The following is a 14,943-nucleotide window of genomic DNA, read 5'->3' on the forward strand; positions in this document are numbered from 1 at the left end:
GTGACAGAGATTGTGTGTGTGTTCCTCTCTGATTTATGTGTTTGTGTGCTCCCACTGTGAGCTCACCTGCTGATTTTGACCCAGTCGGTTGGAACAGTGGACGACAGCGAGTTCTTCACCTCAATCAGAAACTGAGGGTGGAGGAGGAAGACTTTGATAAATAAGATGAGAGCCGAGGAACAAACACTAACACACTGATACAAAAGCACACACACAGACATCAGATCATCGATGTGACTCAGTCTTCCACCCAAAACAGGCCATCAATCTCCTCCCACTTGTCTGTCACTCTGGGCCTCAAACACACGAACACACAAACACACACACACACACACTACCTCCTGCCCAGAGACGGCGGTGTAGTCGAGTGCTGGGGCCTTCAGCGTCAGTCGGATTTCTTTGCGGTGGTTCAGAATCTCATTCAAGACAGACTGGATCTGCTCCCTCCTTTCCTGCAGCACCGGGAAGCCGGACAGATCTGAGAATAGCTCTCTCTTGTTTCCCGACCTCCACAAAACACAAAAAAGCCGAGTTAAAATGTATCAGATGCCGGTAACATATCAGAGTATCGATCAAAGCATTCTCTGTGGAGCGACATGCCAACTGTTGAACTGTTGACATTATGTGGAGTAACAGCAGACATCACTGCACTGTACGCTAAATTTTTAGGCCTATTTTTGTGGCACTGGGGTTTATTTTATGATTTCATATCAACTTTTTAGACTTATCTGTACACTTACCACTTTGCACAAGTGTTTAGCAATCAAACTGAAAGAAATTAGCAACTGAATGGAATGAAATCCACTTTAGAAGAGATTTATACTTAAAATATGAAATGAAAACACACCTGATTCAAATGAACAGGTCATTATCAGGCTTCAGCAGAGCTCGATGACAAGCCGTTCATTAGAATCACATGTGTTGGAGCAGGAAAACAAGGTCACTGCGACCTCACAATATGTAAGGTTGCAGTGACCTTTGACCTCCAAAATCTAATCAGTTCACCCTCAATTCCAAGTGTAGGTTTGTGCTAAATTTGACAAAAATCCCTCAATGCATTCTTGAAATATTGTCCTCGACAGTGACCTTGACCTCTGACCCCCAAAATGTAATCAGTTTATCCTCAAGTCGAAGTTGACATTTGTGGCAAATTTGAAGAAACTCCCTCGAGGCGTTCTTGAGATAAAGCTTTCACAATATGAAACGTCACAGTGACCTTGACCTTTAACCTTTGAAATTTAAATCAGTTCATCCTTGGCTCCAAGTGGACCTGTGCACCAACTTTGAAGAAATTCCCTGAAGGCATTCTCGAGATGTCACGTTCATGAAACGTGAGGTTGCAGTGACCTTTGACCTTGGACAACGAAAATGTAATCACTTCATCCTTGAGTCAGAGCGGACATCTGTGCAAAGTTTGAAGAAAAACCCCTCAAAGTGTTCTTGAGATATCACGTTCACAAGAATGACCCAGACGGACGGATAACATGAATACATAATGCTTCAGGTTTTGTTCTGTTGGTAGACCGGTACCTCAGGGTATGAAAAAGTTGTGGTGAGCATTTTTAATAATTTTCCTGGAATTTTATAAACAAAACAATTAATCAGTTAATTTAAAAAGTCAATAGATGAATCCAATATGAAAATCATCTTTAGTTGCAGCCCTGCACTCCATACGCAGCCACACTGCAGCGGGTGAATACAACAAAGCAAATTAAATGAAAAATATAGACTCCATCTACCTTGTTCTAACCAACCAGACAAAATCTCACTATCATGGCATAAACGTTTAAAATAGTAAGAGTAGGAGCGCTTCCTGGAATCAGATTAACCTTGTTCGAGGTGACGTAAAAATCACAGGAAAGCTCCAAGGCATGACTGACATATTTCAGCATTAAGCCTTTGTCAGGAAATCAAACCAGGGACTTTATTTCAACACTCAAAATACTGCCTCTTTTTCACGCTGCTGGATACTCACTTGGCAGCCTTTTCATTGAGCACCTTGAGGAAGCTGTGGGCCGGAGCCAGCAGGTCCGGAGTGTCCAACATGAGGCTTCGGAGCAGTGCAGAGCTGATCTGTGACTGGGCGGCTGGGAGCAAGGCCTGCAGTTCCAGCCCCAGGCGAGACAGACTGCTACTGATGAGGTAAAACTCCTGCGTGGAGGACTGCAACACACAAAGACATGCAGAATACTTAATTACACAACTCACATTTAGACATTTGTATCGGGAAAATGTAGCTCTTTTGTATTTTCTGTACATTTCAGCTCTTGTGGTACAGTAATTGTTAAAAATCCTCAAAAGAACAGTCCATAATCTAATACTTTCTGTTTTATGTTCCCTCACGATCAATAGGGTGGCTTTAAAAATAATGAAATCAATGATTTGAAGAGAGGTTGTTTTGTTGATTATATTGACTCCATATTGCCATTAGTGATGTTACAGTATAGTACTAAGTCATGAAAGGTTAATGAGAGTCACACTGACGGTGGTTTATGGTATCAATCACATGCTGCAGCCCCCGCGATGCTCTTTTATGAACAGTGACTGGAGACCATGAGCATGCCCTCCCTCCCATTATTGTCAATGGCACGGCCATAGAGACACAGGCCATTACACACAGGCCCATTTATCTGCAGATGGGAAAAATGACAATTAAGGCACCTGTGTGTGATGTGTGTGTGTTTTCAGTGACATTTGATCATTTTCTTTGAACAATATATGAAGGAGTCAGGATGTTGAACATCAAGCTCAGACAACAGTGCCTCTCTCATCTTTGTACATCACACACACACACACACACGTGGGATGAAGCCTTCTGACATTTCAAAAATGGGTCCGATGGGAAATGAGATGGTGTCAGACAATCAGGCAAGTGCCACTGAGGCGACTGCTGTTAATCAAGGAGAACGCCATAAAGGGGGGAGGGGGTGTTGTCTTTTCTTCATTTTCATGCAAACAGCAAGAAATGGAGGACAGTTTCTTTTAACCAGCTGTGTGAGGTTGTTGTAGTGTGTGTTACTCTGCCTGCAGATCTCCGCTTAAGATGGTAAGCGAGGCGTTATCATGACAGGAATGATTACCAGCTCTACAAAAATGATATCAATCTATACCTTTTTGTGGTATATGCTGCAGACGCCTCTCTCCAAGTCGGGCAAATGCGACAGCAGAGATCTGATGGAATTTAAAGTGAGAGAGTGCGACTCCAGGAGCTCCTGCACGGCATCCTGCCTCTCTGAGATACACCTGCGGGTTCATGGAAGAAAAGGAAAGGGAGACAGACATGAAGGATGGCAACGACTTAAAGAAATAACATGTTCAATCCCAGTCATCAACATAAGCAACTTCTCACTCAAAGTGCTGAATTGCCCTTGATTGCAATGTAGCTTTAAAAAAAAAAAGAAAAGCCACTCTGAACTTCGAACAGATAACTGACAATTTGCAGCTGATTAGCCTCTTCTTCGATGTGCTGAGGTGTGCGTTCGCCCAAATCAGAAGATTCAGTCTTCAGTCCACATGCAGATGGAAAGTCAGGTGAACATTTCTGGAGCTTCACAGCAAAACAGTGATGCAGCATTCTCCTTAGCAACTGAAATAGATGGGGACTTGTTTTAAAACTGAAAAAAAACTGAAAAAAAATAAAAAGGCTTCAGCTTGTCCGACGTAGTCACCTGAAGCCCTGCCATGCAAAAATTGATTTGAATGTATGAATCCACTTCGGACAGGGTGCGTTTAGCTAAGCAGCTGCAGGGAAGAGTTTGGCTTTAAAAAGGGTGTAAATAACATCTTTTAAAATCAATTTGGGACCTCGGGGCTTCAGAGTACTCGGATTATGGTAAACTAGCTGTATGGAGCCATTTTAGCCATCTATCTCAGTTTTTTAGGAGAATGCTGCAACAGACTTTTGCTGTAAAGATCAAGAAATGTGGACAATAAAACTACATCCGTACTTTCCATCGGCATGGCATTTCATTTTTTGGGTGAACTTATTCTTTAAAGTCAACCATCTATGAAGGAAGCAATTATAGTCTTATCTACAGTTTGTGTTTTTTTGGGTAATTTTCTGACTGCTGGCCCACGACACAAATAGTACAAATTTATTCTGCGAGCATCCTGAAAAATAAAAAATTGGACTGAAAAAAGCAGACAAGAGTGGAGCTCAGTTATGTAATAAAATGGACGTGGAACTCACGCTCATGCATGTGTGTTCGTGTCATGTGCTGCTGCGCTGTGTGTCTTGGATTTAATGTGGCTGGGTGTAATCTGGGTTTTATTGATGCTGAAATTCTGCAGGGGAGCGATCTGTATAATCTGAGAGCAGTGCCCAATCCAGAGCTATAATCCCTGCACTGTGGGAGGGAGAGGGACACACACACACGCACAGAAAATACTCACACAATCAATATATGGATAAAACTACACTGCAGAGAGGAGAGCTAGAACAGTACTACAATATTAAAAGCGAGAGGTTGTTTGTAACAGAAGTGCTGTGAGTCAGTTTCAGCGTTTTTATTTAAAGAGGCGCCTCCAGAACACTTTTTATGTGTTTTCACCCTGCAGTGTTTCACTGCTCTGCTGGGTGAAAAATAAGTAAGTGTTCACATTTTGGGCCCCATCTTGCATCCTCTCTAACAACACTGACTAATTTTTTATATGACATGGGAGAATTTCATTCAAAATATTAATTCAAAACACACAGAAAGAGAAAATGGGAGGTAGAGAAGAGTTTCAGAACAATCATGTGACTTTACTCTTCAAAACTGCAGTGAATAAATCTTTACAGGCCAATTAATTTTGTGTATACTAAAACAAAAGTGCCTGCTGCTACTTGTTTCTATATTTTATTGACCTGACATGGTATTTAATCATTCAGATCAAAGAATAACATTGCAGTTATAGTGCAGGTGTCCCACTGAGACACTAAAGTGAATATAATACTAATGTAATAAAAATAAAAGCACATGTCCATAACTAACATCTCTAATCTAAATCTTGACAAAAGCCTTTCTGAGGATGGTGCACGATGCCTCATATCAGTCAAAGCCTGTTGTTCCTCAAACCCAAATTGAATTACTATAATATTATATTGTCAACGCACAGTATTTTTAATCTTCACAAACCATCTTGAGATGTGGGATAAACACTTGCAAATCATAAACGCTGGAAATTTTTCCCATCTCTACCTGTCAAACTAAGTGACAAGATAAGAGAGAGAAGCTGAATCATTGCAGCTCAGCACTGACGGTCGTGCTTCATCAAAAGAGTCCTGCACTCACTGTGTGTCTGTGAGGGGCTGGCTCACCCACTTCCTCATCAGTCTCCTCCCAAACGGAGTCCGAGTGTGGTCCAACACCCACAGCAGACTGCCCTTCACACCACCATCTGTCTGTCATTGAAAGAACACACACACACACACACACACATCTTACACATGTACATCATTTGAATGAGCCAAGAAGAAAAACGTCATGGTGTGATAAATATCAGAGGTGAGCAGGTGCTGGAAGCCTCAAGCAGTCAGGTGAGGAGGCTAGAGCTGGGCTTGATCTCCATGTGAGATGCACATGTCACGGCGGCTGAGTCGTGCTGAACTTTTTGAATCGACACCCACGCAAGCCACACTAGTCACTGAACATTTTCTCTTGATCCGAGTAACGACAATTTAACTTACCCATTACATTTTTACAGTCCCCTGTGCAATCACGACTGTAAAGTGACTTCTACAAGTTGTACAGGAATAATTTGGACAGTCTTGACTTATATAAAAAAAGTCAAAAAAATCAAAAACTGTTCTGGCAGTTCTGACTCCAAACAACTTCATTAAAAAAGCTGAATTTTCTTCACCAGGCTGAAGATGGAGTGCAGATGCGTCTTCTCCATTATGTTTAATCAGTGGCCACAACGGCCAGCTTCTTGTACAGTACCTGATTGTTGAGGATTTCCAGGTTCCTGAGGGTGGCGGCGCTGAGGATCATACCCTCCGACGCACAGGAGAGACGCCGGAATGAGCTGCATGGAGCACAAAGTCAAAATATAGCTGTATGATCAAACGATTGCTGCATCTACTGGGAGGAAGATTAAAAAAGTGATGGCTGGAATGATGAAAATCAAAGCAATTCAATCAGAAAGCTTTTCTCCTTTCATGGCTTTTAAACGTTGTACATGGGGAAAAGACAGGGCCAAAAGCTGCAACACAAGTGTGGATAAGTCGTTTAATATACTTGTGATATACTTCTATGTGTTACTATGTGATATACTTCTGGAAGGTTATCTCAGGGAGATTATTTGACAAGTCATTTCAGCCCTACCCTGGATTAGGCTTGCAACCTGTGTTGCGTAGCGTGTGTGTTGTGTACCCAATTGTTTGCATGTACCTTTCACTCCTCAGAACTCTCTCCAAGTTGAACTCTTGGAGGTACTGGATGAGCGGCCCCAGACAGCAGATCACTGGGCTCTCCAAGGACACAATAGTTGACAGAGAGCGAGAGCCTGGAGGACACAGACAAACAAACACGCCACATTTTCACAGATAAAACACAGCCATGAGTCACAGGCCCACTCCTCAGACGCAACCAGTGCTTTATAGCTGAATGTGTGTCTTGGGCTCAGTAAGAGTAGATGAGGATCTGCAGGGAAGCTAGAGTAAGGGATCGGGGGACAAACACACCTTTCTCCTGGGTGTGGCAGTAGAACTCGGTGACTGTGTTCATTGCAGAGGTGAACTCAAACTGAGCGCTGTCCCTCTTCTCAACTCTCACTCGGTCATCAGCCTGAGCGCTGTGGAGGGAACGACATGACAGCGCTGATTCAAGAGGTGCAGACAGGAGGAAACGCAACATCCCATGTCTGCCCATCTTTCAGTCTGTGAGGAGAAGCGAGACGCAGCAGCACTGCGTGTTCCAGACGTCCTTTTGTTCGCTCTGTGATACACGCACGATTTCCCTGCAGCTCCCTGTTGCGCCATCGCACCTCCCTGTTGCTCCATTCACTCTCTCGCCGTTGCTACTTTCAAGGACTCGCTCGCTTTGTCCGCTCTGTTGTTGCCCGGGCAACCAAGGTAAACACGTGGCTGTGAACGCAGTGCCGGAGCCTCTTCTTTTCTTACGTTTCCTACAGTGATGTTTATACACACACAAACACACACACACACACACATCGACACGCAGGAGAACCATCATCTTTCACTTCAGTCTCTGGTCGAACGGCGAGCAACGATTGGACAAAATTGATCAATAGACCGCATATTGTTCCAGCAGAGAAGCTATGACCATTAATCATTTAACCAGTCAATTCAACCATATTATGAGGTTTACAAGAACAGCGACAATTGCTGGTATTGATCCGGATGCTGAGAGGTGCAGCTGAGCATTTCTGCAAAAAGGAGCAAGCATTGTGGAGCTGAGTGTAGGACGTCTCCGTCTCCGAGTTTTGCTCATGAATCTGGTAAAAATTAAAGAGTTAGTTAACCTTTATGACATGAGAATTCTCAACTCTTGTGGTATCTAGTATGTTTTAGTTTCAATTGATTTCTACCCCGATAGAGAAAATGTGTACAGTAGTCAATGGCGACGGACAAAATTTTTGATCAAGTTTGAATTGTCAAAAAAATCACAGTAAATCTGGCCATATTGACAGTTGGTCAGTGTCGACCACAAGGGGCGTGACACTCCGTACAATGAAGATGACTCGATTTTTTTTGTGTTTGTAATCACAGCATCAAAAAATTACAAACTTACATTCAAACAGGAGGCCGCTAGAGGCGCTGTGGGGCAGCACTGACAGCGTTTTGCACAAAATGCTCAGCATGCTCACATAAACGTGCAGGTATAATATTTATAATGTTCATCATCTTAGCATGCAAGCATTCGCCTGATAGCAGGAAATACACAGACCAGCTGAGCCTGATTGAAATGTTTTTTACAAGTCTTGGACGAATTAAAAGATTTACAAGTCAGGTGATCACCAGAATGGTTCAGTGAAGGGATCTTTTTTTTTTTTAACCTTTATTTATTCAGATCTAGTTCACCACTATGGGGGCCTTGCTAAAGGGCATCTCGGTGGCGGAAATGATGGAGGGGTAAGCACTGCCTTTCACTTTCCCGACCCGGATTTGAACCAACAACCCTCTGGTCACAAGCTGTGTGCAGATGTTAAGAGGTGGGTACTTCACATAAAGCGGTGACACCCCGGCACTTCTTTGGCAAGAGTTTTTTTTTATCGTTTTTTTTTTTTCAAAAGCTCGGGGCAGTGTGACGGTGATAATCAATCAAAAGCAGGGATGGCTGCAGGTTGAGTCAGGGATGTTGCGCCCTAGAGATCAGAGGTTAATACACAACAGATTAAAGCGCTCGAGTAGAATCCATCGCTGCAGGGTGAATATAGACACACACTCATAAAAAGCACAAATGCTGTCCTCTGGTGTGTGTGTGCTTGTGTGAATCAATCCTGAGACTGCCGTCCCACCATGTACCGTGGAAGTGCTATCAACTCTTGAAAGTGTCACTCATTGACTTAAAATCTTAGGAAAGTGAGAAAGCGAGAACATTTGTGTTGACAGCACCAACCAGCGAGCATGCCAGTTTCTCTAATCCCCTTCGCGGCTCTGATCCTGACTCATGACTCCAGGCTGTGGATGAGTAAAGCGACTAATACTGCACCTAGCTACTACCAACCTCCCAGGGACTCATTACCTGCTGCTCCATGGACACATAAATCCGGTTGCCAGGGGGCCCGTCTCGTCAGCCCACCCCAGAGACAAGGAGGCTGTTGAGCCAACGTCAGCGACCACAAAAAACCCTGTTTTAAATGCTCAACAAGGAGGGTATTAGATGGTGTGGAGTGACATTACTGTAATGTCAATTGTGATATCCACCAAAACATCTATTTCGGAGTCATTTATGAATTTAGTTTTGATGAATCACGATTGAGAAAAAAACAAAATCACCTCGAAAAATATCTTGGGAGGTCGCCAATGAAAGCGAGCCTGGTATAGCTGAGTATCGTGTGTGATACGTTTTCTGTCTGAGCAGAGCAGACACAATACAGGCTGCGAATTGAGAAGAGTCTTGTGTCTGCTGAGCACAACGCTAGAGAGCAGTGCTGTTCAAACACAATAATTGGACTGGCCTTTACAGGTCCATCTCCGCGATAATCACTCAACACGGACGGCAGGTAAAAAAGAGGAAGGGGTGAGAAGAACAGAGAGACGAATGAATACAAATGAATCACATTTCCAGAATCAAATTTAAAACTGAGGGGGGGATGAAAAATGAAAGGAAAGAGCCAATGGCATCTAAGAAAGGGTGAGAAAAAGACAAAAGACGCAGCAAGTAGCTGAAAGCCCTCCCTTTCATCCAACCATCCCCGTCTAATCAAATCCACTCCGCTCCCTCGTTTCATTTCCACAGCATAATGCAATCACATGCGGCCTCCAGAGGATCCCGTCTCCACTGGTGTGAACATGCTGGGTGCAGACTGTCGGGAAAGACGAGGCGAATGGTGGCGCAATGGGAGGCAACAGGTTTCTGGAATACATTGACGTCACAGTTAGTCAGTCGCTGAACAAAGGACAAACTGTTTCACTCTCCTTGATCTTGTTGTTCATGAAGCAGCGTGAATACACTGAATGGAAGTCTTCTTTTGCATCACAGACTCAGTGAAGTGCGTTAGGACCACATAATAGCTGACGACTCCCTGTCGTGTGCTTTGCGTGCTTCTGAGGAGCTAATCACCTGGATGATTTCACTGCTGCCAATCGTCTATTACCGAACCTGACTGTGAATACTCAGCTATGTGCTCTAAGGACAGGTTCACAATGAAGTCACACAGTGAAGTGATTCTTCTAGCTCATTCTGGCCATTTAAAGATTCCTTCCTAATGCACTTTCAGTGTAAGTTATCCACAGAACGTACTCCAAAGTTTACCTGAAGTTAATATGATGCTTCAGTTTTCTGGGGTGGATAAATCAAGTGCTTATCTTCTCAACTCAGTCATTTTCATATTAAAAGGTGCAATATGTAAGAGATGGCCACCTGTTGAGTAAAGAAAACAAATAACCACCAACTGCTGCTAACTGTAGCTGCCCTTGGGCTAGTATGCTCAGTTAGTCGTGCAGCAGGTGGCCCGGACTAGGAGCTTGGAGTACTGTGCAAGTGTTGATTTTCATGTCATCAGCACAGGAGCTTTGGACCAGGATGGGCTGGGGCTAGCTTGTTAGCATGCTAACTTCAGGAGATACCTCTGCAAAACAACTCACACACAAAACTGTTATTTCTTCACATTCATCTGATAATTTTGCTTAATTTTTCATTGTTTTCAACTAAAATCTTATGTACTGCACCTATAAACTACACAGTCTATGACAAATTCTTCATTATTTGTAAATTCAGCAAATGTTTAACATTAAAGTCTCTCCTTCTTTGTGCAAAAAGCGTCATGTCCTTTTGTCCCAGTGATGTACGTGTTTATTTGCATATCGAGCGGGGAAGTGAGATGCAATCACAAGTGGTCACTCAGGATGCTTGTAGCGAGGCCTAATGCCAGGTGTGCACTGCAAGCTGTCCCTTTGTGATTGAATCACCAAAGACACTTGTTAATGCCAGGGATAAACAGCCTCGTAGTTTATTATCAATTAATGGTTTTAATAAGGCCTCATTTCAGGGGCTTCTGAGGCCAAAGACCCATTTTTGACGGTCTGGGCATGACGGTGCTTTAACCCACAACTCGCCCAATGTTAGCTTGGATCGAGTGCTACTTTTGATTGATGAAATAAACAGAATTAATCGTCTACATTTTTCTTTTTTTCTTTCTTTCTCAGTCTAGAACTTTTTAAAAGATAAGCCCTGGTTGGACCCAGTTTAGCCCTGCGGCAGACCCGAGGGTGCTGAAGGCCATCATCACACAACCTCTCAAAACACCTGTTGACCTGGCGGGTAAAATTCAAACACAGTCCCTCAGAAAGACCCCGCAAGCGCACACTTTTAAACAGCACAGTTCAACACTTCAGTATGTAAATGGTCACAGACTGCCCCCTAGTGCCCTGAAAGCAGACTACCTGACATTGGCGATGCTCTGCAGGAGTCTGTGTGTTTGTTCTGAGAGGTCCGAGGGGACCAGGATCTCCACAGGGTTGATCTTTAGGACACGACCCTCCACCTCAGAGCGAGACGGACCATCAGGGAAGCAGTCCAGTAACACGTCTCCTGTGCTGGGCTGAACCGCCTACACACACACACACACAAACACATTCGCACAATTGCTAATCTTTCTCCACAGATGAGATGAAGGCACCTCATCAACTACAGAGTGAGAGTCGTGAGCTAACATTCGAATAAACTGATAATTAACAACCAATTACTCAAAAGTAGACAAACTCTTAATGAGTATTTATCTTCTTAAAACTGACCAACCAGATGATCAAGTTGCCTGAATGCATCTTCAGTTTTTATGAATTAGTACTCGTCAGACTCACCACCAGTCCTACAGTGAGCTGCTTCTTCAGTTTGTCCCAGTTCTCACTGATACACAGCAGGAAGCTGTCAGGAGGGTCCGACACCACGTCGCCACAGGCCCCGTCCTCCACATCCCCCATTCTGCAGACCGGGTTCACATCTTAGAAAACTGTCAAGGACAAAGCTTTAGAAACACAGAGATTTACACACACACAGATATTCAGGGTCGATAAGGATACCCTCTCCCACCAGAGTGGACTTGGTGTACAGAGCGCTGAGCTGACGAGTGAACAGAGCGTTCTTATTGGTTCCTGAGGCCTTGATCGCAGACGTCTCCGTCTGCTTAACCACGCCAACCTAGAAATTAAAAGGCAATAGTGTAGAGATTTTAAAAAAACAGCGTGAGTCTAAACTGTTTCTAAACACAAACACAAGACGCATTTCGTACCTTGTGTCCGTGAGACACCAAGCGTCTGACGTGAACAAACAAGCGGTGTGTGGGGATGCTGCACGTCATGAAGTTATGATCCAGATGACAGAAGATATTCAGCTCCTTCGCAGCAATCTGTTCACACACACAAAGTTGACATCTGTGCTGCCTTGAAGGATAACTGACACAAATCACAACATGGCGAAGTGCAATAACCAAATCATAGATGTTGCAATTCTTTGATAAAAGATAAAATGTGTGACTTAATAGTATTTTAATAAAGTAGCGTTGAAGAGATGGCCTCGCCTACAGATCTAATCTCGATTACGTTTACTTCCTGCCCCATTAACACATATTCTTTCCACTTCTCACCTCTGCATCCTCTCCAAAGAACCTGTACTTGTAACCACACTCCACAGCCAACAACGCATCCTTATGCTGCTGTTTCAGCTGGATGACCTGCTGCTCCAGGGGAGTGTACACACTCTTCGAGCGTCTGGAGGCGGCGTTAGAGTCTGACGGAGGACTCAGCTCTGCAAACCTTGCTCCAGCTCCTCCTCCTGATTTGGCAAACTGAGACAAGTGAACGCCCTGCAAAACATTAAAAAAAGACCACTCAGTAGGAACCATTCCCCTCTCAGAGCTTCCGTTCTCTATTTCCCCATATGAGTTCAGTCACTTTTATGTGTTGCTGTCCACAGCCCAAAAATAGTCAGGTGTTTATGGTTGATACAGATGTTGATATTTCATCCTTGGTCCAGCCTGCTGCCCAAACCAAACTCTGATGTGATGTGATGGAGTCAACTTTATACTAGGCACCTGTTTTGTAGCAGCCAGCCCTGAACCCTCCTCTTCGTCATCATCATGCTCCTCCTCCATCTGTTGAGGTCTGTTTTTATTGCTGTGTTGATCCGTGACGTCCCGAGGAGGCCGAATGCTGCTTCCTTGGTCGCAGATTTTACTGCTAGCACCATCTGTCTTCTTGTCTTCCCTCTGAGTGTCACAGCGCCCAACGCTGGGCTCAGATGAGCAAGTGAAGCCTTTCAGCTTCTCCAAGGTGGAGGAGCAGAGGCCGCCTGCTGCTCGGTTTGACGTTGGCGTTGTCTCTGAAGACAGAAGAAATATAGTCGAAGAAAGGGGAAAAGTAACTAAGTACATTTAAGCACTGTACTTAAGTGCAATTTATGCTACTGCATACTTCTACTTGCTACATTTCAGAGGGATTTATCATCCTTTCTGCTCCGCTACTTTTATTTGACAACTTAAGTTACTAGTAAGCAGTGTTGAAATGGTAATAATACTCTGATTTAAAGAGGAAGAAAATTTAAAAAAATTGAAAAACAGTGACATTTAATGTGTACTTGTGTCTTTCTGCTTTTCTCAGCTCGAAACCAAGAAAGGAAAAGTCATGTTATAGCCTTGTTATAATCTAAAATCGTATGCCCTCAATGTTAATTTCTCCCCATGGGATCAAAAATGGCATTGAATATTGATAGTTTCAAGGTACTTTATCAAAGTCAGAAATTCTAGTATTGTGAAAATGCTACAAGTTAGTTTTCATATCAAGATTTTACATGAAACGCATCCTATTTTGTAACAATATGATGCTAATGAAGTCTGAAACCATGTTGCTGAATAAACTCGTGTTTTCCAACCTTTTTTGCCTGACAGCCCCGTCCAACAAAATCAGTGTGTTGTCGCGTCTCCTTGTCTGTAAGCTAACGAGACATTTCCCATTTTTACTAACCTCAAAAAACTGAAAGCAGATTTGTGTCGCAGAACTTTTTTTTGTCTTCTTTCCATCCTCCTTAAACATCTCACGACCCCTCAGATTTATCTTGTGACCAGGAGCCGGGCCCGTGGGCTAACCAGTGGGCTAAACTATCTAACTGTATACATATTCATAGTAACACAGGACATTTTTAGTGTAGAACGAGTACTTTTACTTTTGGTACTGGTAGTAAATGTTAATGATAATACCTCTGAATACTAGGTAAGATTTTGCAAAAAGGCCTTACTTGAAATTTAGACTCTTGTATTGGCTTTTGCTGAAGTGAGTGATCTAAATGCCTCTTCCACAGATGTGTTCTTGCCCTTTACATATTTACATTTACAGCTGTCAGATTAACGTCATGCCACCTCAGTCAAAACTCCAGCAAACCAAATGCATCGTAAGCAGTTGCATCTCACACCTCTCACTTAGTTTAAGAGGAGGGATTTAGTCGAACAACACATGTTGTTTGGAGAAATGTGATGCCTTAGGAAGCAGGGTGACCTGCGTGAAGGCTGAGAAGAAAATTATGCATTTGTCTGTTTGAGGTGCACACACTCACTTTTTGTGCTCTGGCAGGAAGCGGACTCACAGTCCAAATCTTCCACTTGCTGCTCTTGTGGAGAAAGTTTGGCTCGTTTTGATGGCAATCCAAAATCATTATGATCAGAGGAGAGTTTCTGCTGCAGGACAGAAGCAGGTGAGGTTCACTGATTAGCACTTGCATTAAGCTGAGCGTGACCTGATGTGTGTGATGTATTCAATGGACACTCCTCACCTTGCTTCTTGAAAGCTGGTGCTCAGCAGGATTTGGTTTAATCCCACGCTGAGTGTTTGAGGCGCTGCCGCTGCTGCTCCGTCCTCCAAAGTACCTGCTGATGGAGGTCTGGGTGGTGCAGGACTTCTTCACAGACTTTGGCATGTTTTAATTTGCCCTCATGTTACATTCCTCATGCAAAAATATACAGAAATATGTGCGCATGCGGAGCCAGACAGCTGCTTCCCCGGCTTTTCAAAACACAGCGGCGCATGTGCTGAGATCACCCGGGCGCGTAAATGACGCAGCGAGCGTCAAGCCAATCAGAACATTAGAAGGTTTCCGGTTTCATTTTTCAAAATTAAACAGATGATTGGAAACTTTTTCTTGCTTTTGCACACCTAGTCCGATTTCAGGTAATAAAATGTTGTTGTTTTCTTGCACTTGAGGAACTTTTTATTTTTTAAAGATGAGAAATGTTCCTGCTGTTTTAGTTTAACTACCAGATATTGGTACTCAGTTGCAGGGTGGTGGTGGA

At 43.5% G+C, this 14,943-nt stretch overlaps 1 protein-coding gene across 2 annotated transcripts in view; it reads right to left on the reverse strand.

Moving 5' to 3' along the window:
• Positions 1–14,670, reverse strand: part of msh3 (mutS homolog 3 (E. coli)) — a 37,378-nt gene extending 22,708 nt beyond the window's left edge. For both annotated transcript variants that reach the window (XM_084360816.1, XM_084360815.1), the window contains exons 1-16: positions 14,427–14,670; positions 14,211–14,331; positions 12,697–12,983; positions 12,250–12,468; positions 11,896–12,012; positions 11,687–11,804; positions 11,468–11,607; positions 11,051–11,217; positions 6,665–6,774; positions 6,372–6,486; positions 5,922–6,006; positions 5,274–5,383; positions 3,111–3,243; positions 1,976–2,163; positions 339–507; positions 67–131 (exon numbers count right to left, since the gene is read on the reverse strand). In XM_084360816.1, the coding sequence (XP_084216942.1) occupies positions 67–131; positions 339–507; positions 1,976–2,163; positions 3,111–3,243; positions 5,274–5,383; positions 5,922–6,006; positions 6,372–6,486; positions 6,665–6,774; positions 11,051–11,217; positions 11,468–11,607; positions 11,687–11,804; positions 11,896–12,012; positions 12,250–12,468; positions 12,697–12,983; positions 14,211–14,331; positions 14,427–14,570 (2,288 nt within the window). In that variant the 5' untranslated portion in view covers positions 14,571–14,670. The remainder of the gene's footprint in view (positions 1–66; positions 132–338; positions 508–1,975; positions 2,164–3,110; positions 3,244–5,273; positions 5,384–5,921; positions 6,007–6,371; positions 6,487–6,664; positions 6,775–11,050; positions 11,218–11,467; positions 11,608–11,686; positions 11,805–11,895; positions 12,013–12,249; positions 12,469–12,696; positions 12,984–14,210; positions 14,332–14,426) is intronic.
• Positions 14,671–14,943: the final 273 nt, after the last annotated feature.

Source organism: Pagrus pagrus, assembly GCF_965226575.1.
Source record: "Pagrus pagrus genome assembly, chromosome: 8".
NCBI classification, from domain to species: Eukaryota; Metazoa; Chordata; class Actinopteri; order Spariformes; family Sparidae; genus Pagrus; species Pagrus pagrus.